General features: G+C 35.5%; 1 protein-coding gene across 1 annotated transcript in view; it reads right to left on the bottom strand.

Annotated features, from left to right (window-relative positions):
- LOC100023497 (sodium channel protein type 9 subunit alpha-like) overlaps nucleotides 1-19,015 on the bottom strand; it is a 162,581-nt gene that overhangs the window by 54,459 nt on the left and 89,107 nt on the right. Inside the window, exons 13-17 of the mRNA XM_056793975.1 lie at nucleotides 18,618-18,856; nucleotides 14,190-14,363; nucleotides 12,435-12,791; nucleotides 8,210-8,662; nucleotides 6,803-6,923 (exon numbers count right to left, since the gene is read on the bottom strand). Of these exons, the coding sequence (XP_056649953.1) occupies nucleotides 6,803-6,923; nucleotides 8,210-8,662; nucleotides 12,435-12,791; nucleotides 14,190-14,363; nucleotides 18,618-18,856 (1,344 nt within the window). The remainder of the gene's footprint in view (nucleotides 1-6,802; nucleotides 6,924-8,209; nucleotides 8,663-12,434; nucleotides 12,792-14,189; nucleotides 14,364-18,617; nucleotides 18,857-19,015) is intronic.

The following is a 19,015-nucleotide window of genomic DNA, read 5'->3' on the forward strand; positions in this document are numbered from 1 at the left end:
AGATAAATCAAATCAAAAAATAAATGAGAAAGAGGTAAAAGAAGTGAATGAAATCTTAGAAAAATTAGAATTAATAGACATATGGAGAAAAATAAATAGGGATAAAAAGGAATACACCTTCTTCTCAGCACCACATGGCACATTCACAAAAATTGACCATACATTAGGTCACAGAAACATAGCACACAAATACAAAAAAGCAGAAATAATGAATGCAGCCTTCTCAGATCACAAGGCAATAAAAATAATGATTAGTAATGGTACATGGAAAACCAAATCTAAAACCAATTGGAAATTAAACAATATGATACTCCAAAACCGTTTAGTTAAAGAAGAAATCATAGAAACAATTAATAATTTCATCGAGGAAAATGACAATGGCGAGACATCCTTTCAAACCTTTTGGGATGCAGCCAAAGTGGTAATCAGAGGCAAATTCATATCCCTGAATGCTTATATTAACAAACAAGGGAGAGCAGAGATCAATCAATTGGAAATGCAATTGAAAAAACTCGAAAGCGATCAAATTAAAAACCCCCAGCAGAAAACCAAATTAGAAATCCTAAAAATTAAGGGAGAAATTAATAAAATCGAAAGTGATAGAACTATTGATTTAATAAATAAGACATGAAGCTGGTACTTTGAAAAAACAAACAAAATAGACAAAGTACTGGTCAATCTAATTAAAAAAAGGAAGGAAGAAAAGCAAATTCACAGCATTAAAGATGAAAAGGGGGACAGCACCTCCAATGAGGAGGAAATTAAGGCAATCATTAGAAATTACTTTGCCCAATTATATGGCAATAAATACACCAATTTAGGAGAAATGGATGAATATATACAAAAATACAAACTGCCTAGACTAACAGAAGAGGAAATAGAATTCTTAAATAATCCCATATCAGAAATTGAAATCCAACAAGCCATCAAAGAACTTCCTAAGAAAAAATCCCCAGGGCCTGATGGATTCACCTGTGAATTCTATCAAACATTCAGAGAACAGTTAATCCCAATACTATACAAACTATTTGACATAATAAGCAAAGAGGGAGTTCTACCAAACTCCTTTTATGACACAAACATGGTACTGATTCCAAAACCAGGCAGGTCAAAAACAGAGAAAGAAAACTATAGGCCAATCTCCCTAATGAATATAGATGCAAAAATCTTAAATAGGATACTAGCAAAAAGACTCCAGCAAGTGATCAGAAGGATCATTCACCATGATCAAATAGGATTCATACCAGGGATGCAGGGCTGGTTCAACATTAGGAAAACCATCCACATAATTGACCACATCAACAAGCAAACTAGCAAGAACCACATGATTATCTCAATAGATGCAGAAAAAGCCTTTGATAGAATACAACACCCATTCCTATTAAAAACACTAGAAAGCATAGGAATAGAAGGGTCATTCCTAAAAATAATAAACAGTATATATCTAAAACCAACAGCTAATATCATCTGCAATGGGGATAAACTAGATGCATTCCCAATAAATCAGGAGTGAAAAAAGGATGCCCATTATCACCTCTACTATTTGACATTGTACTAGAAACACTAGCAGTAGCAATTAGAGAAGATAAAGGAATTGAAGGCATCAAAATAGGCAAGGAGGAGACCAAGTTATCACTCTTTGCGGATGACATGATAGTCTACTTAAAGAATCCTAGAGATTCAACCAAAAAGCTAATTGAAATAATCAACAACTTTAGCAAAGTTGCAGGATACAAAATAAACCCACATAAATCATCAACTTTTCTATATATCTCCAACACAGCTCAGCAGCAAGAACTAGAAAGAGAAATCCCATTCAAAATCACCTTAGACAAAATAAAATACCTAGGAATCTACCTCCCAAGACAAACACAGGAACTATATGAACACAACTACAAAACACTCGCCACACAACTAAAACTAGACTTGAACAAATGGAAAAACATTAACTGCTCATGGATAGGACGAGCCAATATAATAAAAATGACCATCCTACCCAAACTTATTTATCTATTTAGTGCCATACCCATTGAACTACCAAAATACTTCTTCACTGATTTAGAAAAAACCATAACAAAGTTCATTTGGAAGAACAAAAGATCAAGGATATCCAGGGAAATAATGAAAAAAAACACATATGATGGGGGCCTTGCAGTCCCTGACCTAAAACTATATTAAAAAGCAGCAGTCATCAAAACAATTTGGTACTGGCTAAGAAACAGAAAGGAAGATCAGTGGAATAGACTGGGGGAAAGTGACCTCAGCAAGACAGTATACGATAAACCCAAAGATCCCAGCTTTTGGGACAAAAATCCACTATTCGATAAAAACTGTTGGGAAAATTGGAAGACAGTGTGGGAGAGACTAGGAATAGATCAACACCTCACACCCTACACCAAGATAAATTCAAAGTGGGTGAGTGACTTAAACATAAAGAAGGAAACCATAAGTAAATTGGGTAAACACAGAATAGTATACATGTCAGACCTTTGGGAGGGGAAAGGCTTTAAAACCAAGCAAGATATAGAAAGAATCACAAAATATAAAATAAATAATTTTGACTACATCAAACTAAAAAGCTTTTGTACAAACAAAACCAATATAACTAAAATCAGAAGGGAAACAACAAATTGGGAAAAAATCTTCATAGAAACCTCTGACAAAGGTTTAATTACTCATATTTATAATGAGCTAAATCAATTGTACAAAAAATCAAGCCATTCTCCAATTGATAAATGGGCAAGGGAAATGGATAGGCAGTTCTCAGATAAAGAAATCAAAACTATTAACAAGCACATGAAGAAGTGTTCTACATCTCTTATAATCAGAGAGATGCAAATCAAAACAACTCTGAGGTATCACCTCACACCTAGCAGATTGGCTAACATAACAGCAAAGGAAAGTAATGAATGCTGGAGGGGATGTGGCAAAGTAGGGACATTAATTCATTGCTGGTGGAGTTGTGAACTGATCCAACCATTCTGGAGGGCAATTTGGAACTATGCCCAAAGGGCGACAAAAGAATATCTACCCTTTGACCCAGCCATAGCACTGCTGGGTCTGTACCCCAAAGAGATAATGGACACAAAGACTTGTACAAAAATATTCATAGCTGCGCTCTTTGTGGTGGCCCAAAACTGGAAAACGAGGGGATGCCCATCAATTGGGGAATGGCTGAACAAACTGTGGTATATGTTGGTGATGGAGTACTATTGTGCTAAAAGGAATAATAAAGTGGAGGAATTCCATGGAGACTGGAACAACCTCCAGGAAGTGATGCTGAGTGAGAGGAGCAGAACCAGGAGAACATTGTACACAGAGACTAATACACTGTGGTATAATTGAACGTAATGGACTTCTCCATTAGTGGCGGTGTAATGTCCCTGAACAACTTGCAGGGATCCAGGAGAAAAAAACACCATTCATAAGCAAAGGATAAACTATGGGAGTGGAAACACCGAGAAAAAGCAACTGCCTGAATACAGAGGTTGAGGGGACAGGACAGAGGAGAGACTCTAAATGAACACTCTAATGCAAATACTATCAACAAAGCAATGGGTTCAAATCAAGAAAACATCTAATGCCCAATGGACTTACACATCGGCTATGGGGGGTGGGGGGGAGGAAAAGAAAATGATCTATGTCTTTAACGAATAATGCTTGGAAATGATCAAATAAAATATATTAAAAAAAAAAGAGAGAGAGAGATCAGTCAGTCTTTTATCACTCACCACAAGATCTGTCTAAGCAAGGATTCTAGTGACATCAGGTGTGAAAAATAGACTCGAATACAGGACTACAATCCCCATGAGCCTTTGCTCCACTTCCCCAGAATGCCTTGTAATCTCACCTGGGCCGAGATTGAGAAGGGATTTAAACTGAGGAAAAGGCTTTTGAGGGCTTTTGGGATGGCCGTTTTGCAGCAGGAGCGTCTCTTATGTGATGTGAGGTTATTTTGTCTAGGCCTCTGGCCTAGGCACATGTTTCTTACTTGTATATTTTTAATCTTTAACCTTTAATAAACCTCTAAAAAATATAATACTCCTTGCAGAGAGAAACTAATTTCTACCTGCCTCAGTCTCCCCATCTCCCCTAAATTTTAATCTTTACACAGGCCAGCTCCATCTCAGCTGACTCCACCAGCTCAATGCCTGAATCTGAATGTGTCCAATGTCGCCTAGAGAGTCCTGAGAGAGAGACCCTTCAAGGCAGCCTTGGCCAGCTGCCTCCTTCAATTCAGCCTTTTCCAGCTGACTGTTCTGTACTCAGATTTCTCATCTCCTTATATAGGGCATTTTCTCCTTTGTCGCCTTCCCTAAATTCTTACATCCACCAATCACAGTAGACGTTTTTCAAAGGACAGACCATTCTTAGTCCACACCTAAGAAGGTGTGGATTTTTGAGTAAATCACACCAGGAAAGCTCTGAGTAAGTTTCTCAGTTCTTTGTTCCTTGTAAATTCACAAGTTGCTTGACCTTTATAGGTACTTAGCACCCTTTTTGCCTTATTATAAGTATGGGTTTAAGTACTTTTCATTGTTCTGCAAGGAGTTTTCTTCCCTAAAGCAGTCTTAAGTACGGGTGGAGTAGAGGTCTTCCCATTTCTGATCTAAGTAGAGTTCTCACATTTTAGATGGGGAATGGTCCCTAATAGGGAATTGTCCCAATGGAGAATTCCCCAATGGGGAATTTTTTAACATTCACAAGTCTGAGAAATTTCAAGACTAACAGTATCATCCATTTAAAAAATTTATTATTTTATTTGTTAAATTGCTTATAATTTGGGGTTTTGTCAGTAGATGGTGATACTGGTTAGGGGTTAAAATCAGGGAATGAAAATTAAATGGAAGGGTGTGGTTGCTTTAAGGATGTCACATCTTGATTTAATTAACTCCTTGGTTGGAGGGCAGGAGAGGAAATATTTTGTTGAAGGCTAATTATAGGAGGGGCAATGGGAAACAGCTGATTCCCCCTTCAGAGTAAACCTCTAGAACCATGTGTTTCTGCCACTTGCTTCAAGGAAGCAGCTTCTAGGCCACTTTTTTTTGTATGGTCTGGGGCAAAAAAGATTTTTACAAATTATTTTTTACCTTATTTGGGCTGTGAAAGCTTCTTAGGGTAAAAAGGACCAGTTTGTTGTTGTTGTTACTTTAATATTACTCTTCCTGACTGATTTCCCCAGATTTTCTTCTCAGTTAAGTTAACCCTAGAGACAGTGGGATTTTTTCCCTTCTTAAGAGGGAGTGAAAGCTTTTTCCCCAGGTTTTTGCCCTCACAGCTAAGTAAGAAATAGCATTTTTGCTGCCAGTAAATCAAACCAGCAAAGTATCTGCAAGAAAGAAACCTCCCCAGATGAAAACCTGAGGTTCGGCTAATTGGGTTGTTTGTGAGAGAGGAGAGGGGTTTGAGAACAGTTTTTCCAGTGGGGGGGCTCAGGATCCAGCCACTAAGATTAAAAACTGTGGTGTTCACAGTGGAAAGTAATGAATGCTGGAGAGGATGTGGCAAAGTAGGGACATTAATTCATTGCTGGTGGAGTTGTGAATTGACCCAACCATTCTAGAGGGCAATTTGGAACTATGCCCAAAGGGCACTAAAAGACTGTCTGCCCTTTGATCCAGCCATAGCACTGCTGGGTTTGTACCTCAAAGAGATAATTAGGAAAAATACATGTACAAGAATATTCATATCTGAGCTCTCTGTGGTGGCAAAAAATTGCAAAATGAGGGGATGCCCTTCAATTGGGGAATGGCTGAACAAATTGTGGTATCTGTTGGTGATGGAATACTATTGTGCTCAAAGGCATAATGAACTGGAGGAATTCCATGGAGACTGGAACAACCTCCAGGAAGTGATGCAGAGCGAAAGGAGCAGAACCAGAAGAACATTGTACACAGAGACTGATACACTGTGGCACAATCGAATGTAATGGACTTCTCCATTAGTGGCAATACAGTGTTCTTGAACAACTTGAAGGGAACTATGAGAAAAAATGCTCTCCACATTCAGAGGAAAAACTGTGGGAGTAGAAACAGAAGAAAAACAACTGCTTGATTACATGGGTTCGAGGGGATATGGTTGGGGAAGTAGACTCTAAATGAACATCCTAGTGCAAACATCAACAACATGGAAATAGGTTCTGATCAAGGACACATGTAATACTCAGTGGAATTGTGCGTGGGCTACAGGAAGGGTGGGGTAGGGGAGGGAGGGATAGAATACAATTCTTGTAACCAAGGAAAAGTGTTCTAAATTGACTAATTAAAAATAAAAAAAAAAGAAAAACAAAAAGTGGTGTTCTATTTATTTTTAAAGGGAAAAAATTGAACTTACTTTGTGCAGCTGTGAAATGTAGGCTCAAAATAAGATATTTAAAGCTGACTTAGGGATAGACACAAAAGTAAAGGAAAAGTCAAGAAAAGTTAGGAAGACTGAGAGTATACACACACACATCTTTTTGTTAAGTGACGCTTTCTCTAATGTATGAGAGGGAGCAAGGGACCTAGGAACTTTAATGTAACAAGCAAATAATCTAAATTTTTTTCTCTTCTGTTTTTATTTTTAGATCAGTTGTTTTTGATAGTAAAACTTTACATTTTCTTCTCCATTTTTGTTTAATCATTTTATTATTAAAATATTTTTGTTTATATGATTCTAAATGATATTGCCTATATAGTCATGGTGCTAGAATAGTAATGAATGGTTTAAATTGCACATATACACATTTTATTATTTCTAAGATTGAAAAGAAGTTTAAAACAATAGTAAAAATATTAGATGTGGGAATCTTTGGTTCACTCACCATATGTAAAACAGGCCCCTGGTTCATCTGATTTCAGAGATTTATTCACTGCCTGTTCTCCTTCTCCAGAGGCAAGGATGGGAATCATGCTATCTTCAGAGGAACTATTTTGGGGGAGGTTCTAAAAAACATGCCCATCCCCCAAGAAAAAGAAGCTTTAATCTTTTGATTGACTGAAGTATATTATAATGCCAATTTATATTTTTAAAAATGAGAAATATAGCCAAAATATTAATAATTGAAATTTGGCACAAAACACAGAAGTACACATTATGATAAAAAAAATACCCCAATCTTAAAGGTGGGTTTAAAATTGATTTTTCTTTCCCTCATACCTATTCACTGGATTTGGTGACAGCATGGAGTTATCACTAGTCCCACCTAATTCTTTTTGTCTCCAAGGTCATGATTCACATAGACCATGAATCTTCAAAATTAGCCAATAAATCAATAAAATCTGATTTTAAATGTAGTGTTCCATACTCATAACCTTCCATATTAGCAGAAGAGTAGAAAGTACAACCCATAATTGAAAGCCCATATTAAATTAAAAGACTTCCATAAAATCACACTAAAAATCAGCTCTATAATAAAGATTTCAACAACCAAAGGAGCAGTTTTGTTTTGTTGTTGTTGTTGTTTTTTAAATTGTAACAGTGGTTCCCCACCTTGGGCCATGGATTCCTGAGGAGTCCATGCATCATTTCAAGGGTCATACACATTAACACTGTCATTTTGAATTTTTTTTAGCTCTAATATAATATATATCATGACTCAGTTCTTTTGATCAAGTATGTTTTTCATATGTATGTATTATTGATTAAATACCAATTATTTTGAATAAAGGTTGACCTGAGGGCCAAATCTATAGCCTTAAATTAAGAATGTTTTTTTTTTCATTTTTAATTGGTCCCTAGACCATGGTTTCCAGAATATATACCATCACTGAATTTATAATATTTTGTCAGAGATCTATTGAGAAGCAGCATGGAGTAGAGGAGAGAGAGGAGGAGTCTTCTGTGACAGGATGACCAGAATTTAATTTAATCTCTTAATTTAATTTAACCCTGTAAGGCTACATGTCCTAGGGCAAGCCATTTAACATTTGAATGCCCCAATCAATTTCCTAAGGGCGTTAGCTGCTAAACTGTTGCCAATCTGTTTTTCTTGAAGATATTATTTTCTTGAGGGATTCTGAAATAGGAAAATACAGTTGTGGGCCATTAAGTCAACATTTACTTTTTCATGATGACTATAAGTAGTGTAACTATTATAAAATATGTAGTCCTTGAAATTTTCTGATGTTAAAAAGGAGTTTTCAACTTTGGACTTGAAACCACATTGCTTACCTATGTTAAATGATAATAATAAAAAATTATAAATATAAAATCCTGTAATGTTTGTTACCTCTTTGCTGCTGCCAATGTCCAATTCATTCCTAGCTTCTTTGATGACATTTTCAAAATCAGATTCTCCCAAAGCAATTGGTGCTAATGTTGAGTAATTAGAATTAGGAACGAGTGAAGGAAAATGACTTTTATCCCTCACATATTTCTCCAAGCGGCATCCATTGCTATGGAGTCTATCTTGACTCTCCCAGATTTTTTTGCTCATGCCATTAATTGTATGATTTCTCTTTTCCAAATTTAGGTTTTCCTCTCCTTGGATATCATTTGAAATCATCTGCTTCTTAGAAAACCCTTTTGCAACAAGGTCAAATAAAGTTCGTTTCACATAATATATTCCTTTTTGAATCCTTGCCATTGCAAGCTGGAGATTATTGGATTCAGGGCTCACTTGGATTGCTGCAAAGTTCTCTGGACTGAATGAGCTCAACAAAGCCACAAAGAGGACCAGTAACTAAATGGGAAATTAAAAACAAGGCTCTTGGATTATAAATGCACCTCTTGTTTTCTGAAAAAACAACAGTAATTGCTTTTAAATAAATGATTGCTGCAGATACAGGAAATATACAGGAAAATACAGGAAAAAATAAAAAAAATGAAATCAAATCTATTTGCTCTATGCAGGGAGACACACACATATATAATATGTGCATAACACATATGTTCAAAGTATGATATTTAAGAGTTCTGAATACTCCAGAAACCACATTCGTAAAAACAGTAATAAGCCATAATGATCTCGATGAGTACTAACTAGGGCATCAGACGCCAGGTCAAGGGCCATGATAGAAGGCTGGCTTTTGAATCTCGAAGACTTGGGTTCAAAATCCCCTCAGATAATTCCTAGCTGCCTGAACCTAGACAAATACCTTAATCTCTCTGGATTTCAGATTCATCACCTTTGGGTAAGTGTTTTGGGCCTCTTAAGTCCCTTCAAACTATAATTTATAGTTCTCTTTTCCTATACTAAGCCAAGTGCATACTCCACAGCTGAATCTTTTCTTAGACAATTCTGCTGCCTTTAATAGGACCAATGAATTGGTTTTGAGTTTTGCCAAGCCCTTTATCTTTGATGATGAGATCTTTATCATTCTGGAATTTTTTCTTAATTTTATTAACTATGGTTGGATATGAAATTCTTCTTCTCCATATTTAGGTTTTTCACTCTTTGGATATCATTTGTAATTCTGTGCTTTATAGAAAACCCTTTTGCAACAAGGTCAAATAAAGTTCATTTCACATAATATATTCCTTTTTGAACCCCTGCCATTGCAAGCTGGAGATTATTGGATTCAGGGCTCACTTGGATTGCTGCAAAGTTCTCTAGACTGAATGAGCTCAACAAAGCTACAAGGAGGACCAATAACTAAATGGGAAATTATAAACAAGGATCTTGGATTATAAATGCATTTCTTGTGTCCTGAAAAAGCAATAGTAATTGCTTTCAAATAAATGCTCTTATCCTATACCAGGCCAAGTGCATAGCTTCATCTTTTCCTAGGCAATCTTGCTGCCTTGAATGGGTCAAATGAAGTGGTGCTGAAGCCCTTGAGAACATGCTTAGCAGGCATTTATTGACCCAACCATTCTACAAGATTCTCTTTCTATCTCAAGCTTTCCTTCATGCTACAGACTTTACTGAGAAAATAGAACCCATTACTATAAGTGCCTCTACTCTTTCCCCATCTCAAAACCCATTGACCTTGCCCCTCCATTTTCTTCTGTTCTATTCCTATATCTGAAAAAGAGACTTCTCCCATTGATCACAGCTATCTCTTTTTAAAATTTCTAGGAGGCTGACTTTACAATCATTCTGCACCCTGGTCTTATAACTAATTTCTCCTCATATACTGGTTCCATCTCTGATACCTTCATAAATGCCCAAGTCTTTTCAACTTAAAAAATTCTTCACTACCCTCTATCACCCCTTCAATCTCTGACTTATTCCTTCTATGTTTCATGACCAAACTACCCCTCCATTTCCTTTCATTCCCTTCTCAACCATTTGCAACCTAGTTTCCAATCTCATCACTAAATTGCATCTTTCTCCAAAGTTACCATTGATATATTTGTCAAGTCTCCCAGAAAAAAAAATGTTGAGGTACTACAAATACCTGAAAGTCAAAAAAAGAAACAAAATTAAAATCTCTTCAGCAGTTTTTCTCTTTTCTTCAGCTAATGTTGAGGATAAGGATTGGTGACTGATTGTATTTGTGAGGTACAAGAAAATGAAGAATCAAGGAAAATATTAAAGTTGAAAACTTGGGAAACAGAAAGAGTGGTGGTACCTTCTAGAGTAATAGTAATATCTAGAAGAGGAGTAGATTTGAATGGAATTATGAGTTATTTGGGGGATAATCTGGGTTTGAGATGATTTGTCCAAAAGATAGCTGGTGATGTATTCCTAGAACCAAGGAGAAATCCTAGGACTGGAAGTATATATCAGGGAATAATCTGTATAGAGATGACAATTAAACTCACTGTAATTGATGAAGTCACCAAATAGAAAAGTATACATAGAGAAGAGGAGTCTTAGAGACTAGTTATATTTACAGTTAGGGGGTGAGTTAAGGATCATGAACTAGCAAAGGAGAAAGAGAAGATGTGGTCAAATAGGAAGAAGGGGAACAATTAGAGAATAGTGTTACAAAATCTAAGAGAAGATAGAAGAAGATACACAGGAGGAGAAGGTAGTTAATAGTCACCTCACCCACACAATTAATTACTAATTCTGTACATTCCACTTCCTTAACAACTCTTGGATATATTCTCTCCTCTCAACTCATATGGTCACCACTCTAGTTTAATACCTGTTCAGCTCAAAACTTGACTATTGTAATAGCCTTTTAAAAAAAATACTTACCCTCCATCTTGGAATCAATACTGTGTATTGGTTCCAATGTAGAAGTAAAGTAATGGCAAGGCAGTGGGGGTTAAGTGACTTACCAGGGTACACAAAGCCAGGAAATATCTTTAACTCAGATTTGAACCAGGAACTTTCTTTTATAGGGCTGGCTTTCAATTCCCTGAGCCCTCCAGATGCCTTGCAATAGTTTCTTAATTGCTCTCTCTTGCTTTTTCTTCACTTGCTATATCTTATAGTTGTCAGACATGTCTTTCTGTCACCTTCCATATCTTTTTTGCCAACATGATAGATTCTACCTTTACAATATCTTTTGTATCTTCATCTCTCCTTGAATGACTATGATTCTTCTTTAGGTTGAATAAGTCTCCTAATTTTTCACTTGAATAAGTCTCCTAATTTTTCCTCTCTGTTTCCAAATTCTTTACTCTTTAATTGATTCTTCTCATAATTAACCAAATAATATGAATGACACACAGATTTGTTCAAGTAATTAATATTTTAATCTTTTATAATTTGGTCCCCAAGTCAGTTTCTGTACTTAGTTTTTTTATTATTTCACTTCCTGTACTCTATATTCTAGCCAAACTATTCCATTGGATATTCTCCAAACTTAACATTACATCTCTATCCCTAGGTCTTTGCATAGACGATGCTAATAAAACACTCTACTCTCTCTTTACCCTTACTTATTAAAATCACTACGTTCCTGAATCAAGGCTCAGCTCCAGTTCATCTCTTAAAGAAAACTTTCTTGACCTTCCTATTTATGAATATCATCCCTTTCTCCAACTTACCTGTTTGCATGTTTTATCCTTCTCAGAAGGATAATATTTAAGTTACTTTAAGTTTAAGTTACTTTAAGACATTTAAGTTACTTTAAGACTAGGTAGGGGTAGGGGAAGCAGCTAGGTGGTTCAGTAGATAGCCAGGTCTGGAGATGGGAGATCCTGGGATTGAATCTGGCCTCAGATATTTCCTAGTTGTGGTAACCTGAGCAAGTTCCTGAACTCCAATTGCCTAGCTTTCAATGCTCTTTTTGCCTTGGAACTAATACTTAGTAGTGATTATACGATAGGTGGCAAGTTTTTTTTTTTTTAAACAAGGCTAGTTGTTTTTTGCTTTGTCGCTTTATCAGTGAGTAATTAGTAAATGTCTGAAAAATCGAATATGCCACCAATATAATGACTAGGAATAGTCTCACTTCAAAATTATCTAATGACATAGTTATGTTTTCATCTAGAGCTAAAGGATGTTAAATCCCACTGGATCAGGATAATTAAAAGTTACTAAATATTAAATTTTACTAAAATTCATTAAAAAAACTTTTAAAATGAGTACTTGAAATCTTCTGATTACATACCTGCATTTTCCCAATAATGATAACCACCACAAAAAATATAAGGCATTCCTTTTGGCCTTCAGTATTCATACAGTCCCACATAGAATCTATCCATTCACCACAAAGCACTCGAAACATTAGCAGGAAGGAGTGAAAAAAGTCATGCATGTGCCAACGTTTAAATGGACAGTCAACATCAGTCTTGCAGAGATATTCTTGGCAGCCTTGACCAAATAACTTCATGCCAACTACTGCAAATGTGAACATGGTGATAAACAAAAGCAAAAACAAGCCTTTAAGGGCATCTACAGAGTAATTAATTATCTTTATCAGCTTTTCCCAGGTTGGCCAATATTTTGCCACCTTGAAAACCAGGAGCTAAAAAAGTAAAAAGAAGAAACACAATTTTAATATTGAGAACAATCACAACTCCAAATAACAATTACTTAAAGTACTAAAGTATAGGCAAATCCAAGATACTATTCTTAGTAATAAAACCTGCCAAATACAATTTTTTAAAGCATCTCTTCATTGAATCTCGATTTTCACTTTTTTTTTTGCTTTGTTTGCTATGACTATTTCCCACAGTCCCTGGTTTTTGGGTTTCTTTGCATGATTTGGATGAAATTTAAAAGACCATAGTCAGATCATCTGTAAGAAATCAAATATAGGCAGCAAAGCCAAGATTCAGGAGTACTTAAGATTATCAAGCACAAATTTGAGAGGCACTGGGGATTAAAAGAGGCTAAGGCTAAGGAGGCAGGAGCATGTGGGTTAAATTTTTTTCTCTTACATTGTGACTATGTAACTCTGAACAAATACTTTAACTTATCAAAGTCCCATGGAGACTCTCTAAGAGAATAAGTTTCAGAGAAGGTACCAATCTTATTGGTAGAGTAAATTCTTAACCAGGATCTCCCTACATTACCACAGTTGCAGTAAAAAAAAATAGAAACAAAAACCATAAACAAAAGCTGAAAAGATATAAAATTTTCTTAACAATATCCAGAAACTGGACATGAAATAGTCATTCCTCTCAAAGAATTCATTATGTCTTCTTTTCATGGTTCAAAGGATCTATGATCTCACTAATATGGATGATTCTTCAAATCATTCAGTTATGAACCCATTTATGTCTAATATGTAATTCTTGACTATAGCATCCCCAAATATTGAAATAAGGGGAAAAAATGTGTTCTCAACATTTCCAGTGACCCAGTACTATGTTCATGGCTTTCATTATGTGTGGTCACTTTTGTTGTTCAGTTGTGTCCAAATCTTTGTGACCCCTGGACCATATTGTCTGTTGGGTTTTCTTGGCAAAGATATTGGCATGGTTTGTCATTTCTTTATCCAGTGGATTTAGGAAAACAAATGAAATGACTTTCTCAGGGTCACACGGTAAGGTTCTCAGGCTAAATTTGAACTCATGCCTTCCTAACTCAAGGTCCACTACTCTGTCCACTGAGCCATCTTGCTGCCTCCTTCATGACCTACCTATAACAGTTTATTTAGTACTGATATAAATCTACCCCCTCTAAGTTAATTACCAAGTTCTAGATATTCATCTCTTTTTGAACCTGAGGTTTGTATCCTTCTTGAATCTCACCTATTTCCATTCCTGCTTCCCATCTTGATCCCTGAGCCTTAACTCAGCAAGCTGCATTCCCTTTTCTTGATTAATAAGGCAGCATTGCCAAGTTCCCTCTTAGTAAGAACCAATTCCATAAAGATTAATACACATAGAATAAAAAAATCGGTCTAGTTTGCACTTACCAGTCTGAACCATCCAAAAAGTGATAAACCATACGCCTCTTTCATATATATATCTGCTAAAGCAAGTATAACAATTACGGTATCAAATATGTTCCAGCCTCTTTGAAAATAATTATATGGATGTAAAGCAATTATTTTCAAAAACATTTCTGCTATGTAGATCCCAATAAAGACCTAAATAAAAACAAAATTGAATATTATTTTAGAAATAAATGGCTGAAATTATACATGTTTGTATATATATATGTGTGTGTGTGTGTGTGCTTCTGACATGACATGGTTGTATAACTCTGTCACTTTATCTTTCCAGAATCAAAGCTATTGTCCAATACTGTACATGGATGTAGAAGTTTCCTTATTCAGAAGTTCCTACACTAATAAAACTACCAGTCTAGTTCCTATTCCTGTGTTATGTTATAATAGTTATAATAATATTTACACATGAATTATTCATATTGTACCATTTCTTTTGTACATTATTATATTATTATATTCATTGTATTGATTATATTTAACATTAAGTTATACCTCCTTGGCAGTTCTCACTGAAATTACCTATGTGTGTGTGATGTAGAGGATTGACATTCTTAAAACCATAAAAAATCCCAATTCATCCCTTTACAATGTAACATTTGATGTTACAACCGTTCAGGCTCTCTTTTCTCATTTGCCTCACAGTTTGTCTGCCTCAGAGAGAGCTTCTGTGTGAATCAAGTGAGGTGGTACATATTAAAAAGTGCTTGATGGATTGTTTAGAGCTATACAAATGAGACGTGTTTTTAGGGTTTTTTTTTGAAAATACATAAGAATTCCATATGTCTAAAGCTTATGAAATGGTTGACTCCTAATTCTGGATATACACCAAGGTTTTAAAGTTGACCCACTTATCTTTCTACATTTTTTTCATTTGGTGACCTAATCATCTTTCATATGTTCAATTAATTTTTGTTTCTATGGAGAAACAAAAGCTATGTATTCAGCCAAAGTCTCTATAATCTTCATCATCTGTTGCCTATTATAACTATCAAGCTAGATACCTTGAAAATATATGAGTTTTAACATATCCAAAATGAACTTGATTATTTTTCAATTTGCCTTATTTCTATCACAGTCATCATGACCTCTCTAGGTCTTTCAGGTTTGTGTCCTTGGTATTATTATGCCACCTCATCCCGTGTATATAATCAGTTTCAAAATTTTTTTCTTTCTACCAAAACAACATTTCATATATCTCTCTGTCTTACCACTCACACAGCCACCATCAGGCCTTCTTTCCTGAGTTATTTCAATGGCTTCTTAATTAGTCTCCCTGACTCAATTTTTTCAGTGAAGAATTGATAATAAAACCCATGGTAGTATATAATGTCATCAAAAAGAGAAATAATTCACAGTTTTATAACTCTGAACTTAATTCCAGATAATGGAATTTTAAAGTACAATCTGGAATTATACTCAAAAGAGCTATAAAACTGTGTATAACTTCTGATCCAACAATATCACTATTAGGTTTATTTCCTATGGTAGTCAGGGAAAAAGGAAAAGAACTTGTATGTTCTAAAATATTTATAGCAGCCTTCTTTGTGGTGGCAAAGAACTGGAAATTGAAGGGATGCTCATATACTACTGCACTGTAAGAAATGACAAGCAGATTACTTTTGTAAAAACATGGAAAGAAATATATGAAATTATGAATAAAGAAATGAGCAGAACCATAGAGGCAGAAATATTGTTTGAGGAATGAATGTATATGTCCAAGTTAAGAGAAAAAAATTGATAAATAGTAATAAATAAGGCAGTTTTCAGGATATTTATATCTTTTTGTTAAATAGTATTTTCGCTAATGTGGGTAGGAGAGGAAGACAGTTAATTGCATATGTTGAAACAAAAAATAAATAAATGAATAAATATATTTACAAACTAAAGGAGCAAGAAAAAAGAGAAGGGAAGATTGTATAAAAAAGAGAATGAATGAAAATATTTTTAAGTACTTACTATGTGCTATGCACTATGCTAATTGTTGAGGGTATACATACAAAAGTGAAACATAGTCAAGGAGTTCACATTCTGACAGAGGGAAATCATCTTTATATAGGAGTGGTAATCAAGGAATTCTGCTCCTATTTAGAGTCAGAAGAAGAGTGAATGAAGTCTGAAGGTAGTTGATTGAAAAGCCCTTTGCAGAAGGAATTAATAGATTTCTATTCTTGGAACAAGAGGCAGCAGGAGTAAAAGTCAAGCGAGAAGGAGAGGATATGCAACAGGGCAAGTGCCAAAAAGAATAGATAGATGGCTGGATTGTAAGTCCTGTTGCTGGATAGATGAATCTTTACTCCTTCACATACCCATTAGCACCACTCAGATTTAGGGCAGGCCTTTCAAAGCTAAGAAGTGACACAAGGAAGATAGGAAGATGCGGTGGGGTGGAATGCTGACTCAAATGTACATGGGGTGCTGGGATAGAGTGTTAGGAAATATACATAAGGGATATGATATGGATGATATTCAGTCATTCAAAGAATAATCATTCATTAAGCATTTATAATGTACCAGCCACTATGCTAAAAAGTAGAGATACAAAGAAAGACTAAAAATGGTTGCTACATTAAAAAATTCCACATTCTAATGGAAGAGACAGGATGCAAATAAGTGTTTGCAACAATATACTGAAATCTGAGTTGATCTCAGAAAGGAGAATGAGCTGGGAGGTGGGAAGGGGACTAAGAAAGGTCTTTTATAAAATGTGGGATGTAAAAGGGAAGCAAACAAGCACTCATTAAACATCTATTGGGTTCCAGGTTCTATCTAAGCACTTCACAAATCATATATCATTTGATCTTCATAAATACCTTGGGAGATAGGTACCACAATTATCTCCATTTTTCAGTAGACAGAGGCTAGTTGACTTGTCCAGATTACAGAGCTAGTAAATATCTAAGGTCACATTTGAATCCAGGTCTTCTGACTTCAGATCCAGAGCTCTAGGCACTATATGGAAATTCATTTATTTGGGACATGTATTAATTAATTTATAATATTTTTCATGGTTATATGATTCATGTTCTTTCCCGCCTTTCCTTCCACCTCCCTCCTGTAGCCAACAAGCAATTTCACTGTGTTTTACATGTGTCATTGATCAAGATCTATTTCCATATCATTAATATTTGCACTAGGGTGATCATTTAGAGTCTATATCCCCAATTATATCCCCATCAACCCATGTGATCAAGCAGATGTTTTTCTTCTGTGTTTCTGCTCCCACAGTTCTTTCTCTGGATGTGGATAGCATTCTTTCTCATAAGTCCCTCAGGATTGTCCCAGATCATTGCATTACTGCTAGTAGAGAAGTCCATTACATTTGACTTTGTTACAGTCTATCAGTCTCTGTGTATATTGTTTTCCTGGTTCTCCTCCTCTCACTCTGAATCAATTCCTGGAGGCTATTCCAGTTCCCATGGAATTCCTCTACTTTATTATTCCTTATAGCATTCCTTGGAGTACATCAGCAGATAGTAGACAGAAAGTGGATGAAGATATAGCAGTGAAGGCTAAGAAGTGGCTAGTCAGTGAAAGGAGGAGTAGGAGAGAATAATGTCGTGAAAATCTGTAGAGTAGTAATGATCCAGAGAAGAAGGCAGTAACAGTTAAGGGGAAAGTTTCCATTGTTTTGTTTTTATCTTTTTGTGAAGCATGGTAAGAGCAGAAAGGAAGGGGAGTGGATGCTGTGGAAAGCTTGAAGAGAGAAGAGAAAGTTTTAACAACTGTGGTGGAAGATAATGTACTGAAATGTGCAGGGAATAGAATTATTGTTTTGCTGCAGGGAATATCGAGTTGAAATTTGAGAATATAAATCTGTAAAGGTTCAATGCAGCATAATTTCATGATTTCTTCCAGCACTGTTAAGGAGCATGTAAAAAGAGTCAAGAAGGTAGATTGTCAGGATTCAGGGTTGGGGTTTGGCAAAGTGTGATAGGACAAAGGAAAGAAAAGAGTTTAATGTAGTGTTGAACTGATTCATTACAGGGTTGTAAAAAAGAAGGAAAGAAGACCTGAGGAAAATGGGAGAATAGAGGGAATCAAAGTCACAAAGAAGACAAAGAACCAGTTTAAGGATTATATGACATGAAAAAGAAAGAATGATAAAAAAAAATCAGTAAAGAACACATAAGAAGGGAAACAACTGGATAGGTAGGAGAACCAAGAAACAACATATAAGCTCAGAAAGAAGAGGATATGCAAGAGGAAGATGGCCAAGAAAACTGAGTGCCATAGAAAAGTCAAGAAAAATGAGATGAGAAAAAGCCATCATATTTGGTAATCAAATGACCACTGATATTTGGGGAGAAACAAAGATGAACAAGAATTACTATAAAGTGAAACTGTTGAGAAGTTATATAGTGTAGGTCAAAAGGCATATAGTGACAGACTAACCAGGTATCCCACAGAGAGCACATTGTAGAATTTCTCAGTCATTGGATAATGCTCCATAGCCATAAAAGTGATGTTAATAATAATACAGATGGCAATGGCCAAGTCAAAAAATGGATCCATTACAACAGCATAGATAAAATCTTTGAATTTTATCCAAAGTGTAGAGCAATTCCAAATTGTAAATGTGGTACCAAATCTGTGCCACCAGTTTGTACATGTAGACCTGGAGTCATCAAGTCCTGCAAAGAAAAACAGAAAATTTAGAAAATATAATTGTTCTTTTTCTTTGTACTTTCTAATGCTTAGATAAAATTGCCACTTCTTAGTTTTTGTGGGGAAATTTGAAATCAGGTTTATGATTCAGAATTTGCTCATTTAACAGCAATTGTTTTGGGTAA

This window comes from Monodelphis domestica, chromosome 4, assembly GCF_027887165.1.
Source record: "Monodelphis domestica isolate mMonDom1 chromosome 4, mMonDom1.pri, whole genome shotgun sequence".
NCBI classification, from domain to species: domain Eukaryota; kingdom Metazoa; phylum Chordata; class Mammalia; order Didelphimorphia; family Didelphidae; genus Monodelphis; species Monodelphis domestica.